This window comes from Rissa tridactyla, chromosome 5, assembly GCF_028500815.1.
Source record: "Rissa tridactyla isolate bRisTri1 chromosome 5, bRisTri1.patW.cur.20221130, whole genome shotgun sequence".
Lineage (NCBI taxonomy): Eukaryota > Metazoa > Chordata > Aves > Charadriiformes > Laridae > Rissa > Rissa tridactyla.
The window spans coordinates 50,872,940-50,893,693 of record NC_071470.1 but is presented as its reverse complement, the minus strand read 5'-3'; the positions used below and the strand labels follow the sequence as shown (position 1 = coordinate 50,893,693).

At 37.3% G+C, this 20,754-nt stretch overlaps 1 protein-coding gene across 6 annotated transcripts in view; it reads right to left on the bottom strand.

Annotated features, from left to right (window-relative positions):
* The window catches only part of CCSER1 (coiled-coil serine rich protein 1), a 695,545-nt gene that overhangs the window by 347,288 nt on the left and 327,503 nt on the right, over nt 1-20,754 (bottom strand). For all 6 annotated transcript variants that reach the window (XM_054203343.1, XM_054203348.1, XM_054203347.1 and 3 more), the window contains exon 7: nt 19,932-20,009. In XM_054203343.1, the coding sequence (XP_054059318.1) occupies nt 19,932-20,009 (78 nt within the window). The remainder of the gene's footprint in view (nt 1-19,931; nt 20,010-20,754) is intronic.

Below are 20,754 nucleotides of genomic sequence, written 5' to 3'. Positions count from 1 at the left end.
TCCATCTTGTTAATTGCTTTACTAAAAGTTAGTTTTGACTGATTAACTGAAACGTTGTTATCGGGCTCTAATTGCTACAGAAATCTAATGGATGTATTTAGGAGCAAGAAATTAACGTTGCTGTAACAGAATTTGAACACGGATGTAGCTGTCTTCACAGGCAGTTTCATCTGTCTATGATGTTATAGTCATGCTTTTCATACAGAAATTATATCTTCTTTTCACTTCTGAGCAAAGCATCAGCTCTACACTTATTTTGTACCGAAAGCAAATAGGACCAAGTCTTACGTGTATGACTTTTGGTTGCCTTTTAAAAAAAAAAAATAAAAAAATCAGTCATTGGAAAGATGAAACCGCTTGTCATCCTTACCATTACATGACATCTTTACCCCTCTGACTCTTCCTAGCCTCTCATCTATCTTGGTGACAGGAAAACGAAGGGATGAAAACAGTAATTTACTAGTGGAAATTTCATTATTATTTGAATTTCAATTTCATTATCTGTTAAACAGGAAAGAAGTGTTAGTTTCCTCTTGGGATATGAGGGAAGAGACTCAAAAAGAGAGAAAAATTGGTAGTGAAATGTTGCTTAGAATTCAATGTATTAAATGATAAAGACTCATCCTAAACTTTCAGACTTCATGTACATAATGTAATAGATGGCTACTAAGAACGTAATGAAGAAAATTCTAAGATGAGCAGAAAATTCTAAGATTAGCAACCTTTTTCAAAGGTATTCTTCTTACGTTATTTACAGCAGCTCTCCTGATCCAAACTTATTCATTAGGGGACAATGCTACTTGGAGGGAAACCTAATTTTCATTGAAACTGTCAAAGAGGCAGTTTTTTTAGTTTCATCGTATGCATGAGATCAAAAAGAACTAGGGCAAGGCAATCCCGACATGTTTCCTGTAACTTAAGGTGTCAATCCACCTGAAGCTCTATGTTCAAGATAGGGAAAACCTAATTAAGGCATAGCTCTATTAGGCAAGACATTGCCTATCCCTTTCATGCACACCAGATCTAATCTTACCAGTTTGATTGAACATCCTCAGTCCCGCCAAAATGTAGTAATTAAATCATAACATTCATAGCAGTCAGATGCCAGCGTGGACTATTTGATGTGAATTAATATTCTTATTACCAATTAGCACTCCCATGGTTTTTGGTATTCAGCCCGCAGTATCATGTTCACTGCCCTATTCTTATGTATTTTGGCATCTAGAACATTTGCAAGTACTAATATTTTGCACATCTACCATGGCTACCTTCTGAGCACTTCAAAGGATTAATAAAATTAGTCTCACTATGCCACTAAAAAGAATAAATGTACTCTGGGCAGTTCTGCAGATAGAATTTAAATTACCTACATTATCTCCCCTAAGAAGATATGCAGCTGCTGGGACAGAAGTTCCGTATCCTCTGATTTTCACTTTCATACCTGAAACCCAAGGCCATCTTTCTCTATAAATAAACTACTAAAATAGCACAAGTCTTGCACTATTTGCAATTTAAACACATTTTTGTAAACCACAAATGGAAATTCCCACCCCTGCAATCTTTTCCCTTTTGTCCACCCAGAAAGAAAAATCCAGTGCTACTTTTGAAAAATCACAGGTAAATGCAGTCCTTTCCTCTGAGGCACTTGATAAGAACCTTTGATTGACATTTGATTTACTTTTTTTTTTTCTCCCTTTTCCTTTATTGCCCTTTTCTCTCATGAAACAAAGGAGAAAGAGAGGGTGAGTAGGCTGCTGTCATCAAGAGCTACACAGATGCAGCTCTGAAGAAGAGCAGGTGTAATTTAAAAAAAAAAAAAAGCCCAGGAATTGACAGCATGTTTACAGTAAGTATTTCTAAGTATTTCTGTAAGAAATATATACCTGTATCTGTGGGTGGGCATATATCAGGGCAAAATCAGTTCCCAAGTGAGCCTGCTAGTAAACTTTATAGTAAAATAAACTTTATGTTAAACTTTCTAAACATTCCATAAAGAAGTCTGGAGGGCCTTTAACTCATGACACCCAAACGGCTCTGCTAGGACTAAAACAAGAACACATCATTTTTCAAGTAGAGAAAACTTTTGAGCTTTCTAGGGAGAAGTAAACGAAACCACAGTCACTTCTCAGCTGCCCCCGTGCCACAGGAGATATCTCCCTTGCTTTGCCAGCCTGGCTTGAGCAGCCCCACGCACCAGCCACAGTGAACTTTGCCCAGGGACGTAAGACTACCTGCAAGTACCAGTTGGTCACCCTCACTACAGTAACCTGGGCTCCCCGCACAGTCCCCGGATCCCTGCTGCCTCCCTCATCTGCCCCTGGATGAGGGAGGGCTCCTCGCCCTGGTGCAGGCTGGCGAGCTCTCCCAAAGGCATCAGTGACCTGCCCCAGCCTCCAGGACAGTCCCATCTCAAAAGCACAGCAATGCTTGTTTGTTTATATGGCCTTTCATAGAAAAAAATTCTCTTTTCTTGAGCAGAAAAGCGTTGGTCATCTCACATAACACTCCACTGCCTCCCACACTCTATTATTAAATTGAATTTGCTCCATGACAGTGGTGCAATGCTGAACTCTCACTGCCTATTGCAGTCCTGCCACCTATAACACTTCTCAGGTAAGTCTTGTGGGGTTTTTCCTTTATGTACCAATGTCCCATTATCTGATAAACTACATCCTCATTCCTGGCATCTCTGCTCTCCATTGGGTATCCTTCCAGTGGGAGCATGTTCTAGTCAAAGCTGGATGCTTATGTGTTTTTGACCAGACCAGATCACTGTCACCTAAAGATTTACTGAAAGCTGTTTCATTCAGATAATATTGCTTTAGCTAGTCACACTGTAAAAAAGAAAGGGTTTTTTGATGACTAGAACTTACTGTCACTTACTGTAAGTCACTTGTCTTGGGCTTACAGTTCAATTAATAATTTATTGGAATGAGCAGGTCCTGTGCCAAGAGACCCGGTCCTGCTCTTTCCTCAACCCCAGCTCATTCCCACATGTATGCAAGCGAGCAGAGTCAACCGAAACAGAGATGTCACACACTAATAGGTGTGATGGCAGAAAAGAAGTAGGGCTGGAAATGTGACTGCTTCTTCTGGAAGTTCAAAAAGAGATTAAGCCAGAGAAGCACCAAGTAGCAAAGTGGAAGATCATGAGATATGGATCTGTCACTGACAAGCTGTTTGATTAAGTCACAGCTCCATGCTGTACTTTTCCCTTTTATTTAGAAAATAAACTTGTATTTTAACATTGAAGAACAATAATCAACTTGTTCAAGAAAAGAACTAGGGAAGATCATACCTCCTGGGTGGTTTATGACCTTGAGAAAGCCACCCAAGAACTCCATGCCTGCACAACAGAGTGTAGCAGCCCTGCCAATCTGTACTGTATTTACATTGTTGCAGTGAGTTTTTTGGAGTTTTTTGTTTTTGTTTTGTTTTTAATACTCTTAAGAATTTTATGCATGAAATAAAGATCAACAAGCATACAATTCATGCTGCAGGTCATCTGTTACACAGCTGTATTTTACATTCCTTCTCTGAACAACTTCTTTTGGTTAAAACAAGGTTGTTTTGGATTATCAAATTCTAGTCCGGATTATCAAGTCTTCTCAGTTCAAATTATAATGGACAGTATCGATCCATGATCCTCATGTTTATTTACATGTTCACAGTGTTTTTCACATACCTCTAAAATACAATGAAGAAAGCAGCCACATTCCACCTCCGTGGGAAAACAGCATAGGTCCTTTACAAAACTGGATCCTTGCTCATATACCAAGAATCCACTGTTGAATAGAGCTCAGCAAGCAGAGAATCATACAGCTCTGACCATCACCATCACACAATGGACCTAAATCTGTTCAGTGCATGAAGTTTAAGAAATGACTTCAAGTCTAATGATTGTAGCCTAATAATTCCTTAAATAAGCTGTAGCCTAATAGTTATTACAATAAAAGTTTCCCAACTGTATAGTATGAAATATATTTTGATGTTCTTCAGGGATGCAAGAGATCTGTTGCCTTAAAATGATGTATATTTACTTTTCCTGGATAATTCTTGATCATTTGCAATTCATTAAATACATTCATTCAGTCTCCTGACAAGAAAAGTAAGGTAGCAAGTTAAACCAAATGGGACTACAGGGTATACAAACCAGAAATGAATGTATATCTAACACCTGCTGAGTATCATGTTAGCTAATATGACTTGACGATAAATCCTTTCTCTTAGTGACCATATGCTCTGCCCATCTGAATATGTCTATAAGCTTTTCTCGGCTTATAGGCTTGTTCTTGTAGTGCTCCCATCTGGTATATACGTGACAGCAGATACTCCTAAAAAAATACATAGGAAGTTATATAAATATATAATGTAGGTACATTTTAATGCTTCCTGTGTCTTTCTTCAGATAAGGAATGAAATGGTTAACAATATGGACTTTTAAATTGAATTTTAAAATGTCAGTGGGCGTCCCCAGTTGACTCTTCACAGTGAGATGATAGCTGTCATACAAACAATATTATCCTTCCAAGTATATAATTTTGCTAAGGTGTTGTCGTATTCCTAGGTAACTGACTAGGGGTTCGTACCTTTTAAGATCTCTTTTGTAGTCCTTTTATCTATCATATTTTTATTCAGTGCTTTTAAATAATTTTACAGCTAGAGTTGCAGCTTAAATAAATGTCAGTAATTTCTGTAAGGTATTTCTTTGAAGTAGGTTGCACTACTGCTTTTTTGTTTGTACTACCACGATACCCAATTTTCATGCCAAATGGTTTTAATATCAGAAATGGCTATCACAATTTGTCAAGACTGAGTGTGTTCCTCTTTGCTGTACAATAGCGCAAGTGGAGATCAACCCACTCTGCAGGAGACTCCTAACACCACCACTGGGGACAAGGCTACGCTGCAGCCAAAAGAGTCACAGTAGGAAATACAAGCAGCTCTCTGTAAAAAAACCAACAAGCCCCCAAATCCTTACTTTTAAATACTCCATTGACTAAAGGACTGGGAAGGAGTAAGAGTCAATCTACAAGAAGCTTGTATGACAAAATAAAATTTCATAAGATGCTCATATTTTTCATGACATCTTTCTGCAATGACACAAAAGGAATCCTCCCCTCTATTCGTATTAGTGTTTCTCATTATATACCGTGCAAGCATTTTCATTTAAAACCAGGATTAACATCAACTGTCACATCACAGAAGGTATTTGAACCCTTTTTTAGGTAAAATATTTATAGAGGAGAGATTTTCTGGTGTTAGCCATGTGATATTTTATTCAATAATTTTGTTCCGTAAGAGCTGGTATCACAGAGACAAAACTGAGTCAAGAGGGCAAGATGATGAACATGCTGTTATTTAAGACAAGACAGGAAAGGAAAAAAAAAACACAGATGGAAGGAGCCAAGTGATAAATGCAGGGCAAAGAAAGATGGCGTCTGTTGATTTAACCTAACAATTGGTGAATTCCACTACACATCTTGGTTGTAAACATTTTGGTTATGCTGCCAAATGCTTTTGCTCAACAGTCTAATGCTCCATTAGTCATGGCGTGACAATCAGGGTGGTTTTTTTTTCATCCCCATAACACGCACATCCAAAGGAATGAAAATATTACTTGATTCATTTAAAGAAATTGAACTTCCTTAACCCAAAGGACTCAAAGGTAACTCCTTTGACCATTCTTAAGCCCAAGTTGATTTACGAAAACTACATCTCAGCTGAAAAAAAAAAAAAAGAAAAAAATTGCTGATAACAGGCTGGTATAGGAGAAAAGCAGCGCAGCACAGCTTATGTATATTGTATATCTGCAGGGATATCTTTTCAGCTGAACCCTTTGATGAATTTCCCTGGCAGCACTAAGTTTTGTAATGTAGGAAAGTTAGGTTAAAAGTATTTCTTCTACATTAATCTGCCTTCAGACTAATTTAATGCAGGTACAAAGTGGAACATTAGTCACTGTGATTAGGGTGGTAATTTTAATTAATACTTCAGTCACTGGTCCAAACTATAGGTCAGTGGTGTCCCATAGTGCACATGTTATGCTTTGGAAGGGACCTGGGGTGGCATCATTCCTTCATTACACAGGAGAGAAGTGGCATGGTCCACCTGACATTATCTGTCATCCATCCACCCATCTTGAATTGGACACCTTTGGCACAACTGACTGCCCAGAAACACTGGAACTACAAGGCCCCAAACCTCTGGCCTGCAAGAGCCTACGGAATCACCTTACCAAGCTCTCCAAACACATAGAGCAGGTGCTTTGTTTCCTTCTGATCTTTTGTTTGTCAACAACAAAAAGTCAAATCACTGTTTCTTGACTACTTGTTTCTCTGCCATCAGGCTCACACTGACATTAAATGCCACCTTTGTTTGCAGTCATATATTTCTTACCTTTCTTCTGACAAATCACCTACAGCCAGAGGTATACAAGCACCTGACAAAGTGATCAGCTGCACTCCACATCATGTTTAGTTATATTTTTTTACCCTGCCAATACAGCCTGAAGGAACAAAGTTGCTGCAATTGGACAGTCAAATGGCAACCTCTTAGATACATCACAAAAGAACATTTGATGCACTTTAAAACATAATCATAAGCCAGTTTAACTTAATCTGTTCCCTGGTGAGGCATACACTTGCTTAGATTCAGCTAGTTTTGCCTTTTTGGACCCTTCTGGGAATACTCTTTTAAGCTAACTGCATCACAAGCTTGTCTGCGCTGTGGCTTTGAATGATTCATGGAGGTCTGCAAGACGTTCCTACAAACAGGTGAGCAATTATGATTTACTCAAAACACAAGAAAAAGTTTGTGAAAATATTAGAGAAGGGATTAAATACAAATGGACACTTACAACCCCTCTCCTTGTATCAGAAGAGTGACAATTTTTTTAGCGAATGCCTACCATTTATATTTCGACACTTAAAGCCCTTTGTATACAGAGTCCCAGAGGGGAAACAACATACAACAGAACAAAAATGAAACTCATTTCCATATGACATGGGAAGGGCTCTGTGGACAGAAAATAATAAAGAACTGCACAAAGTAATATTTAACACTCTACACTTTCCATCAAATACTACAACGCAAACCTGAAAAATAGTTTTTTCAAACTTTCCATTCCTATAAGCAAAGAATTTTTAGCATTACGCTGACGCATCACATAACACCAATTATTTCTCTGTTTAATACTATACTGAATTAAAAGTTATCTTAAAATACAATAAATATTTCTCAGATACCACTGCTTCATTTAAGGGGAAAATATCATTTCCCACGTGTGATTGCAAATGCAGAGATCTGTTTGCAGAGCGGGCTTGGCTCCCCAGTTTGGGTAGCAGAGGAGTTGCAGAATTCTTGTTTTGAGTGGGAAGATTATCCCTTGCAGTAAGGTACAGGTCAGTGAGGAGTAACTAACAGATAGAAATGAAACCAGGAGAAGCAGAATCAGTTACCCAGACTGACACCAGGACAGCGTGCAGTATCGCCCATACAGTGGAAATACCTCAAGACTCTTTCTGTGAAAGAAAGATAACAATGCCTCTTCATCCTATAGGAATGTTATGAGGATTAGTGTTTTCAAGAGCCTCGGCCCCTCAAAATGAATTGATATTTATGATGATCAGTCCCTTCAAATTTGCATGCTGAAGATATCTAGGTGATATATGAGTAGCATTTATATGATTTCCGTACTGATAGATAAAAAAGTGACAGCTTCATAACATTTGTTAATTTTTTCCCCAATTAATTTCATCTACTCTAATGAACTCTTTCTAAGAGGTGCATACTGCTTTATAAAATAGATTAAACCCAATAATAAAGTTGTTTTTATTTAGGGACAGATAATTCTGTGGGGTTTTTTCTTGTCATGATAAGGAATTATCATTTTGCTAACAAATTTGCATTCATCCTCATGCATCACTGAGAATAATTATGGAAATCAGATGAAGAGTACCGGCATCAACCATTCTGTGGCTGTGGAGGGAGAGAGGATAAAGATATTCAAGAGGAGAGTGAAACAAAAGGCTTAAAGGATTAATAACTTAAAGACCTGTAAATATTATTCATTCAAAATGTTTATAAGCATGGCAAAAAACATCAAATACACAACCTTGCAACTGAAGGAGCATTCAAGAATATAGCAGAGCATAAAGCAAAATAATGAAGATACCAAGAAGCCACAAGTACCGTTCTGGTCATTTCTAGTTCTGACAAATACCTTACTATCACAGCTAAAGGCTTTGCTGCTTCTAACTAGGGGTGGGCGAATGACACTGATTATGACCCACTTGCTTCACGCCTGTGCAGAGCACGAGAATGTCCTGAAATGCTCGACATTTCCACGGGACAGGGAAACCATTTCCCATTCACGTTTAATTGTGTATTGACATGACAACCAGCATTCAAATGGTCAGGTTCAACAAACGCCTTTCCTTTCCACAAAATCCTTCCTCTTAGTGCTGCTCAGTGAGCAGAGCGCTCTATGGACAGAGCAGAGAAGGCACATCCAAAACTGCTTGCAGGAAGATGCTGGGCTATGGAGCTTGCAAATACAGGAACATTTAGTTTATGTCCAAAGACACTGAAAATTTGATCAAAGTAAAGTGACCTACAGCAATCCAAACAATCACTCAAAACAATAATAAGTCAATGTTATATTCCAAGTTCCCCACTCAAACAGTATCCTAACTTCATCCTACTTCACAGCTGCAATACCAGCATGAAGACAATATTTAATATCTTTAAAATTTTGCTCTCATAGTACTAAAAATTTGATAACTTTTGTATGTGTGAAAGTCCTAAATTCTTTAGCACTGGTATGCCAAATTAACTACTTTCTTTTAAACATTCACTGTCACCAGTTTTCTTCCTATTTGTCTTTTTCATGTTTTTATTGCATCTATTTTTATAAGATACATAATTATACCCTGCAGATTTTCAGTTAGTGCATGTTTCCTAGGCATTTTAAATTTGATGCAGACTAGCAGCCTGTGAAAGAGGTGAGGCTCTAGGTATTTTAGTGAAAGGTAAACAAAAAACTTCAGCAACAGTATTTGTTTGATGTTGCTTGTAAAAAACTTGATGTTTAATTGGCCTTGAAAACAACTCTTTATTCCTCAGATCCACTCTTTCCTTTGTTCAATTTTGATAAACCAATTTTTTTCCTGAACTATACTGCTATTTACTGATTTATTGAAATAAACTGTCTATCTACGCATCCTTTTAGAACCATCAAAGATTTGCTCTGTACAGTCATGTCGAGTATTACGTGCTTCTCCCTTTCACAGAAATATGAAACTTCACTCTGTCTTGGAAGGATCTGACCATGTGGAGGAAAAAAAAAAAACCAGCCCACCAAATAATCACGCCTGTTCTTTCCTTTCTTGGTTACTGACAACATCCTGAAATGTAACAATTACAGCAAATGGTAATCTCGATTTCAAGGAACGGAGATAGTCAGATACCAGAGGAACAGAACCACTAGGACATTAAATGCCTGTTCTAAGGTGACTTTAATCAAATTACGATTGGGACTATACAATACTGCTGCGAGTAAATACTACAAGAGTAAAGAACTGGCTGGGAGGGAGAGGAGGTCCCTGTCATTCCCAGTTCCTAACAAAGGACAACCATGCTGCTGACAGTGATGAACTTTATTATCTGCTGCCTAAGAATTGAACTACTCAGCATCAGTGGAAAAGGATTTCTCCCATTGCTTTTCAAATCCTCAGTTCTGTACTTCTATTCATTGTTTGCATATCCGGATCTGCGATGCCCTTGCTAATATTAATCCCATCAAAATCTACCGTTACTTGGACATAAATGTTCGTTGTACTCTGCTCATACCAAGATCAAAAACTGTTAGAAATTAACTACAAAGCCAGATCCTATGAAGTTGAATGATCATTTTATCACAAATGAAAGCTGCCTTTTATGAAAACAAATATCAAGTTTTACAGATATGGGAATCAGATGTGTCCATGTTCTGTCATGTACCTAAAGAGAACTTTTTTCCACTATATCCCATTAGCCTTAATTTAATCTTTCAGAACTCCTGTTTAAAACACTAAAATCTAACAAAACCACTAAACTCTATCACAAGGCTACACAAAACGGTGTACAGCTCTTCCCCTCATAGCTGCACAAGTTTGAAACACCTAGAAAACATTATCCAATTAATTAATTAATTGAAACTGTGTTATTCCTTCTCATCTGTAGCATTCATCCTTGGTTGATGATATCAAATCTAAGAGGAAAAAAAAAAACCAACAAGTTTCTTCCTTGGTTCACAAATTCCCTCAGAATTTCTGTCAGACGATCTGCTGAACTATTTTGTTCATTATTCACTCCTTCAGAATCAAGTGACTAAATCTGTTTACAGGCTTTTTCCCCCCCCGCCTCCCGTTAGCAACTTCTTCAACCACAAAGTCGGTGCTCTTTTTTCCCTTTTGCCCTTTTTTTTTTTAACAGCAATTTGTAGGTGAACCATAACCACATCTGTTTGTTGAAAAAGTGTTTAGAAGTGTGTATTATCTAAAAATTACAATATTTTTCTAAGATTGTCAGTTATCTGTAAGCTACTTAAAGTAGGAATGGAACTTTCCTATACATGTTCCCCCTGACAACAAAGCAACATACCCACAACTTAGAGACTAGGTTTTCAACATTTTAAAAAGAAATAAAAGTGACACTTTCCATTGTCTCCATCCCCAATAGCTTTCAGGACTCTTATTAATCCCTGATAAATGAAGAAACTTGGATAACTAGATTCCTTATTCTACACATATTCCTGGACTACTATTAAGAGCCAGATCATTCAGCCACATTTAAGAACCCCTCAACAAATAAACAAGGATGTTCTTTTCCTTGTCCTGTTTTTTAACAAATTATGTAAAAAAGATAAAAGACCACTTGATGATTCTTGAACAAACGAGGAGGCATGAAAGGGTCACCGTAAACACACAAATATGTTTCTTTACCAACCGTCAGCGTACTGAACTATACTGGTAGCAAGGAAAAGGGCAGAGAGTAAACAGAATGCACATGTCATGGCTCGAAATCAGGGTACATCACACGTTTCAGATACCCAAATAATACTATAACCACGTCACACTTCTAATATACGCTAATACACTTTCTCTAATACAGAGAAAATTATTTTTTTCACGTAGAACTAGATTTAACCTTATGCAACCATGCAAACGTTGGTGGCAAGAGGAAGAGCACTTGGAAAATCCCAAACATTTTAAATAACGTAGTCCAGTTGTATCACATAATCAAAGCCTCCCACACAAGCCAGTTTCCCCAGCAAAATTAAACATCCCAGCATAAAAAGGGCGCTTGCAAGGGAGATTATAACTTACCACAAGACAGAGCATAACCTAAGGACAATCTCAAAGGAAAAAAAAAAAACCAAAACCAGGAAAACAACAAAAATCACACTATAGCAAAGCAGCATTCATCACTTCCCAGTACTTTGCTCCTGGAGGAAAGGCAGGATATAGATGGGTTTCTTAAGTGACACAAGGTGTCTGCATTTCAGTAACTAAATTTCATTTCAGGTGATTAAAATTAACAGAATATATCCCACTCTCCTTAATGGTGAAATAAATTGCTCACCAAAATATCTGTCTCTTTAAACTCTAAGAGAGCATTATCAAAACCAGTCACTTATTTTTAGTGTCGTACTTTTGAGACATCCAACTTGATAAGAATTTCGAAGTGCCAGCCCTGCTTTTCCTACAGTAAAGGATCATGTTAGAAAACATGCAGCTGGGTCATTAACATTACTTATTTAGACACTGGGAAAGTTGTTTATACATGTTTTAATAGACAAGTCAATTAAATTTTTAATGGTTGGTTTCCATTTGAAAACTTATTATTTGATGAAGCTGAAAGTTTTTTTCAAGAACATGTTAAGTTTCCATGCAAGTGTCTTTCAGAGGTTTTCTGGATGGAAAATGCAATCACTGGCCAGAAGGAGAGAGAGAGAGAGATCGATAAACCACCCGCTACTGTGAGAATACTTGTCTGAGATGCAGGAAACCCATTTTCAAGTCTGCAGTTTGTTTATTTTATTCTAGGAGGAAAAAATCCATTGTGCTAACACATACTGGAAGTGGAATCATTATTATTAAATAAATTCTTGCATTGCAAATAGTCATGCATTTTAATCATATTGAATGAAAATTAGGAAAACACTCCGATTTTATCAAATCTACAACAATACAACTACAAAAAATACTCTTAGGTTGGAACAGTCAAAATGGATTTACTTTCTCACCTCTAAAACAATTGATGGGGTTAAAATGATCAGTACTGATTTACATTTTTACTTCTAAAGTAATCGATGCCTCTGACATAATCCATACCATCCATGAACTGAAGGTACGTGCCACTGTAGTCAATGGGCACTGCACCATTGATTTAAGGAGAATTTAACTCTGAACCCCTTGAAAAACTTCTGTTTACCAAAATAATGTCCATCATAATATTTTCCAAATGCCAGTGCTCATATTTACTTATGCCTATCGCTCCCTAGCCAAGGGAAATTAGGAGGATTTACTATCTGTATTGAGATGATTAGGATGAAAAACTAAGTGCTCTTACTGGGGATATCAGGATCCTCCCATGGAGCTTCAAGAAAATCTTTTTTCATAGTCTTATTTCAGCTACTTGTAATGCTACAAGTTTTGTGACTTTTTAATCTTAGATACAGAGTACTCAGCAGGAAAAACTTACCCTGTAGGTATGTATCAGAATTCAGTGTGTGATTGTGTGACTGCCTGAGGGAAGAAACCTGAATGAACCTCATATTTACCCTTCTAGTACTGATTATACTAATTTTTAAGTTATGCTGGTAACCCTGTTAACTGAAAAAAGTAATGACGATACTTCTCCATGCCTTTCTTTGAAGTATCATCTGTGTTTCTGGTTGTTTTTGGAGATGTTAGTAAAACAGATGTTAATCCTTTTTCTGTATGTGACTCACTGAGAAAATAATGGAATTTATAGCATTAAAAGCATCAATTTTGCCTAAGCCAATAACTTGCAATTTTGAAATACTGTAAAATGTCCTTGTACCAGGACAACTGTACTTCTGAGCCCACACAAGTTTTCTTGAATGATCCCGCATTTCAGGTGTTAGGGCCTTCAGATATCACCTCTCTTGACGTATTTTGTTCTCAGACCAAACTTTGAGCTGCAAGCCCTGAAGGAAATGGTAATCACAGGAAATACCATCTTGTGTTCAGAAGGTGTAAATATTTGTCTGTCTTCTCCATACATGAAGCCTGGCAGGTATACATTACCCACAGGCACTCAAGACCACTTCAGTCCGGGTGATAAATTCTTCCTCAAGTACAAATCAGTCATTCAGAAAAGAATATCCATTGAGGGGTTCCTGATATTCACTCTCTTCTACAGTCTGTTTTTTAACGCTTCGTTACACTTAGATTGGTTAACCAAACAAGGATGGAACCCCAGACCTGGAGGCAGTCTTTCGTCCTGGTCTTTACTCTGCCTTGGGAGATTGCTTACTTCGTCTATTTGTTTCTTCTTGCTGAGCCCTAAGAGAGATGAATTGAGTACTTACATGCAGGCAAGTCTAACAACCCGAAATAGCTAAGCAGTAACATTACCTGAATGATTAACTCACATACAGTGTTCCCAAAAAAGCAGTATTTTTAGATTACATAGTAGCTCATTGTCTTCTGTATCTGCTCCTTTCAAAACCTGCAGGAAGAGGTAGATATTTCTGGTTCCATGGTGTACAGGACAGCTTGTTCAATGGACACTTATAAGGTACGTATAGACGTGTTCAAATTTGGCCATAAACGTAGTGTATTTTCAACATGAACAACAAGTCAGAATTAATGGCAGACACAGAGAGCACGTTTTGAAAGAGATAACTTGTTTCCCAGAATCAGTTTACAGGCCAGGATAAACTAAGACCTGAAAGAAATTATTAGGTCAGGGTAACACTGGGCAAGTACCTGTATATTTTTAATTTTTCTTCCATTAAGCTCTGTTTTGCTGATGTTATTCTTTGTCATACCATTTCACATCAGTCAAAGCTTAGGAGGAGAATTTCACAGTCACATCCACACTGTACTGCATGAGCTGACGCAAATATTACTCAAGAAACTGGTGATGTGGTTCTACTCAGACAGACTTCCTGAAAGAGCCCTGTTCCTTAGGAAAAGTGTGCACAGAGCCACTGAGAAAAAGGAATAGTGAGTTAATAGAGGCACAGATGCTTCTTGCAACAGGATGCATAATACCTACTTTTCACTTCTACCTTCAGAATAAATTTAGTGCTTTTGCAGATCTCATATACTATAATGATAAAGACTGTGAAACAAATCAGATGCATAAGTCTTTTCTTGAAAATTACAGAATTGAAGGCTTTCATGAAAGACAGAAAGCTGCTGTGATGACATGACTTTTGAAAGTCTTTGCTACACCAGTAAGACATAAGGAGTCATAGAGAAAGCAAATACTGATACAGGAAATAAAGGTAAAGAGTGGGAGGAATCGATTAAACCACTGAAGAATGATGAGACAGGTTTAAAATAGGCTGGAGATTGAAGCATCAGATTAAGAGAGGTAGGGTTGACTGAGTCATACTTCTATAACTCTATTCGCTTTAGTAGAAATACCAAAAGCATTTCTGCAACGAACAAAAAACACAGAGGCTTCAGAGCTTACATGCTGCTCATTGGAAGCAGAAATTCAGGTGGAGGGTGGAATGTGAGAGACAAGAGCTAATGAGGCCTCCAGCCCGTGAAAGAGGATCACTGAACCCTAAGCTGTACCTGCTCATGGGTCAGAATGTCTATGTGATCATTTCAGAGTCCGTTTTGAAAACAAAAAGAAACAATCCATTAAAATGCTCTTATTCAAAGAAGTGTCAGCAAATGCTTAAAATATTGGAGATAGTGCATTTAAGGAAGACAGGGCAAATAGGCTGGTTATGTGTCAACTAGTATAAGAAGCTTCTTGAAGTATAGGCCAAATTTGTTATCACCGTTGCTGACTAAAGATAAGAACTCATTCTTCAGCTAGATATGTAAAGTCACACTCTCAAAGAGAAGTCGCCTTGGCTTACCAGTGATCATTGTCGTGACTGTCATATTGATTATTCCAAACACCTGCAGTAAAAATATTAATCTGATCATTGACCAGATGAAAAATCTATCTCTTGTTAAAGTTGTATGCACAAATGTCATGAGCTGCCACAGTCATGCCCATTAGTGACTGCAAAGATCTGCCTTTACAGAGCCTGTAGAGCTGCAGGATGAATGGCAGAACTATTAGTACAGACCTAATTTAGTATAGATCTATACTTTATTAGACCTACAGTAGTCATAACTGCTAAAGACTGTTAGCTTTTGCTACTTGTGCTGGCGCTTGCATTTCTTACTCGGGGAATTAGCATCAAGAGTATTAATTACAGAAGTCAGAACACGGTAAGATAATAAATGCTGAAGGAAATTCTCAGCTCCCTCAAAGCAGAAAGCAAAGAATGTAAGGATTTTTTTCTTCTGTTCAATGCCAATTAGTAAAGCATGGTTGAGATTAATAATGGAATTGAAATGCAATTAAGCATTGCAATAATAAATTACTACTACGGTTACTATTTACAACTTGGTTGCAGCTAATAACCAGTGCGATTGGTGGTCGTTATAACAGATAATGTATAATTAGATAATATTAGATATCTTAGGTACTAAATGGCCATCATAGATCCCTTCTTAAAAGTGCCTGTCACTATTTTTTAGAATAATTTAAAAATAATAAAATACTATTATAATAAAGCACAGTATAATGAGTAGGAGAAAGCAAAAGGTTCTAAAAAATGGATGAGACATTGCTTGGTAAGTCACCTTTCAGAAATACCCCCTCTTTCACTGATCTTCTAAATGAAATGCAAGATTATTTTTAATTACAGTTTATGAGCATATATATAAGTAGTCTTAACTAAAAGTCATTCACATTTAAGCCAGCTACACTTTTGTTATTATAACATAGAATAACACTTCAGTTAAGGTTGCATGACAAATACCATTCTGTTCTGTTATATTTCAAATTCTTAATGCTGAAATTTTTCAACAGTGACATAACTTTTTTCCCCAAGATAAGGCTCTCATTCTTCAAGAAATATTATACAGGGACAGAAGGATAAACTTCTGTTCAAAGGAAGATTCCTCCCTACAGAAAAGTTTAAGTGCAAAACCAACAACCAAGAGGATGCTCTTTTGTGAGAGAATAAACTTTTCCCAAAATATGGGAAAAGATCTTGCTTTTTTAAATAGCTTGAACCGTGGAAAACAGCAGAGGATTGAAAGCTGGAATTTGACATAAAAATAACCCTCACTAAAAAGAAATACCTGCGAGTGTTTTATCAAAAATTGGTTTAGAAAAGCTTTTCAAAAGTGTGCTGTCTGCATACACATCTGAACAGGATTTTTTTCCTAAGCTTTAAAGAGCATGGCTAGGGAATACCGCTCCAAACGCATGTGTGTCACTAACTCCACAGGGAGAAGGAAACCCAAAGCCACGCGAAAAATTGGTTATACTTCTGGCTACTGTACGAAGTTGCTCTTTTCTCAAGCAAAAGCAAATACCATTGCTGTTTCACTATTTACAACAGTTATGGAATGAAGGTTGCTGAATGGCATTAATGATCATAGAATCATAGAATCACGGAAGTGCCTAGGTTGGAAGGGATCTTTCAGATCATCGAGTCCAGCCATCAGCCTAACACTGACAAAAACCATCACTAAACCGTATCTCTAAGCACTATGTCTACCCGTCCTTTAAATACCTCCAGGGGGATGGTGACTCAGCCACTTCCCTGGGCAGCCCGTTCCAATGCTTAATAACCCTTTCAGTGTAAAATTTTTTCCTAATATCCAATCTAAACCTCCCCTGGCACAACTTGAGGCCGTTTCCTCTCATCCTATTGCCTGTTACTTGGGAAAAGAGACTGACCCCCACCTCTCTACACCCTCCTTTCAGGTAGCTGTAGAGAGTGATAAGGTCTCCCCTCAGTCTCCTTTTCTCCAGGCTGAACAATCCCAGCTCCCTCATGTTATCATTTTCTCAGGGTCCCTCTTAGGACTAAATAGCACTGGGCTTGGCTACCATTATTTCTTACTCAATTGTTTTCTATTCTTTTTGCTAGGTATCACTGACAGTCCTTTAAAGGTACTGTCTTAACATAAATAAAACATAATAATTCCATTAAAATAATGATATACAATGGACCCAGGTATACTACCTCTTGCTGTACTGGAAAACACTTTCCTCCAAATATTCCTGAGTATGGTCTCACATGATTTGGATCTTTCTGGCAGTACTGCATGTCACGGCATGTGCAATACATTGTGAAAATCGTAGCTGAGTTCAGTGTTACCTGAGCTGAGGTGCAACATGCAAGCACTCTCATGGGAACCTTGCTTCCGACTTTCCCTAGATTAAATTCAAAATCTTAAAATGTTTTTGAACAAGCTTTTGTTCTCCTTCATATTTATAGAGCACACATCCTGTGGGATTAAAAATGACAGGCATCTGCTTTGGTGAAGTTGGATGATGACAGGATTTGCATTCTTTCTTTATGCAGACTTTCTTTTGAAGATGAATTGATAAAATCCAAGAAAGGACAGTTCTCTTTCTTGGTATAAAACCAGGTACGATTGAGAACAGGGACTTGGTTTCACTTCACAGTCTAATATAAAAGCTCATTAGCTCAGAGATCTTCAGCTATCCCAAAGAGACCCAGTGTTTTTACTGCCCTGCTTCGTTACACCTCTGTTTTCAGATCCACAGAATGGAATTTCTTTTTCAATCTTCATTTCTACAGCAAGAAGGTGGGAAAGGTTATTATCATGTTGCTAAGGGAAATGCATCATCCCATCATCAAAAGCCAATATTATAGACTGACAGTATTTGGAGAGGGTTATGGCTTGTAAAACCAGTCATTCACATTACTACTGAACAATATTGCTCTCTCCTGGAGCGAGTCAGGGAGAAATAATAGAAACTGTTACATTTTATATTACTTTTATTTCTACTTAAGGGCATTGGCTGTGAGATGTATTTGACTTTTTCCTAGTCTGGCCTCCATTTTACTTGAATTCCAAAGGAAAATGTTTCCCATTTTGAAAATGGACCGAAAATGAAAGATTAAATAATTCTTCCTACCCTTTTTTTTCTAGTTTCTTGTACCATTTTCTACTATAAAATATAAAGGAAGGAGACTTTTAATATGAAGAAATACCTTCAATTTTTTATTATTAGAGCAACTATTCCACTTCAAAGAAATCATTTACCACCCATCTTGAGCTATACAAGCACCATTTCCTTCAAAAGTAAAGGCACTACGGTGTATTTGTCAGCGCGCTCCTGATGCAAACAGATCAGTGTTTGCTTACCTCAGCTGAGAATTTAAGCATGAGTTTATTGTAACTATTTCAAATCAGATTTTCTCACCTCTTACACCTTTATCTGAACTGAGCAGCCCATTTCTTTGTATGTGATGGTTCTTAGCGGTTTCCCAGGCACAAGGAGAAACAATAACTACTGAATCTGCCTTATAATATAGAGTAGACTTCTATGTGCCTTTAATGTGGTTTCTCAAGGTAAAAAGATGCACGTGCTCTAATATCTTGGCACAACATTGCTCAATTTCAGCCAAATCTGATTGAGAGCTAGCGGTCTTGAAAACATCAAACCCCAAAGGAGGAGAGAGAATCCGTGAATAGCTGACCATGGATATCCCGTCTGTACCACCACTCATGAAACCACCCAGCAAACACAGTCCTTAACCATTCAAGTAACAGCAACCAGTGGCTAGCTAGCTGGTTATCAACTGTAGGGTACAACTCTTTTACAGACGCAGAAAATATGGAAAAAAGGAAAGAAAAAAAACACCAAGTTTTTTTATGGGGCTGGCCAGGTCTCCATTTGTCCTGCGCTGGACAAATGTGCAGGAGACGCAAACTTTACGTCATTAAACTTCATTAATTCTACTTCCTCAGCTTTAATTCAGCATCATCACAAAGTGACTGAAAACACAACCCAAGCTACTAATTATTTTCATACAGTAGGTGGAAACTTACTGGGGAAAGGGGAAATTTTAAAAGGGATGTTCCTGCGAGTGTAACGTTGTCCATATTATGACACACTTTTGAGCCAATGGTGCTGAAAACCCAAGTTCCCTCTTCCTTGCCCGAGCAAACAACCAGCGTTTGCTTTGCTTGCAGCTGCAGCGCCGCTCTGAATACCTGGCTGGCCGCGGGAGACCTCTTCCAAGAGTCAGGCTCTGTCTAAGGCCATTCTGTGTCCCAGGGCTGGATACCATGAAGTCAGGTGGAAAAGTGACATGGGGCCACTTATTCCTCACAGCGTAAACCTTACAAAGTCGTGGATATCATCCCATCATTTATTATTAAAATTAACTAAAAAGACAGGCCTGTGGCTTACGCTGGATTTATGCCAAATTCGTTCTTTGACATATCTTTAACGTCTCCTGTATCCCTGTAGTAACTAATCATTGTTTCATTAAAACATGTACTGGAAATGCAATATAAAGATTAATCTGTTGATTAAAAATGACATACACACATATACAGGAATGCACGTATCAAAGTGTATCACTGGCAGATGAGATGGAAAAAAACACAGTCTTATAAATAATGGTTTACAGCTCTAGTCTGCTGAAAAAATAATCTTCACAAAACCAATAATGTTTTATTCTAAGTATTTCTTGAAAACGGCATGGTATATATGGAAGGATATCTGCCGATATCACAGTAATTTAAAGAAAAGGAAATAATAATAATAGCACTTCACAGTACACCAGATAACACAATAAGTCAAAATTCATATACAACATTTATTATGAAATAAATTAACTGTACCTTGAAAAATAACGGCTCCTCAGGAAGAGGGCTAACAGGGAGTGAGGTGGTGCTACTAGCTGGACTCATGTCTGTACTCTGAAAGAAAAGCACACAGAAGTTTGCATTTCCAATCAAGTTCTATAGACATTTTTTTACATTTTGAGGTAAAAATAAAAGAGCTCAAAAACAACACTGAAAATTAGAATTCGATTGACAGAGCAACTACAATCTGTACCTTATTTATCTTTAATTAGTAAAAGAAAGCATTTCATTAATGGGCAAGTACTTTGCATTTTCTTTATTTTAAATGAACTCCCCATTCAAAGACTGAAATGTATGCACAAATACGCAAAACAGTACTACAAGAGGATAACTGAGAACACAAAAATTTGTTCATATAGAACAAGCTATGATATACAATTTTTTAATTTTTTTTAGATTATTTTCAAATGACCCAATAGTAAAGATAGAATTAACAGATAGAATTAACAGATAAGTAATATACAGCAGGAAAGTATTTGGATCAAAGTTTAAAAAAAGATCACTTTCACATGAGTCAATATACCTTACCAACGAGCACTAATATATGAAAAGAAACAGTGAACAGTAAAGTTAATAAGGAAAATAAGTCAGTATACTTCAATGGACCTATCCAGTCGAAATGCTTGAAAGATTGACCTAAAAAGCAACTCTTTTTTAGGTAATATTTCAGTATCCTGTGGTTAGCATGGGCATTATTTTTACAAATGTGACAGATATGAAAAGAAGTGTGGAAACTCTTAATAATTTGGAATGGTAATAATAATAGAACAAAATCTGGACTTCAAAAAATACACAAAGA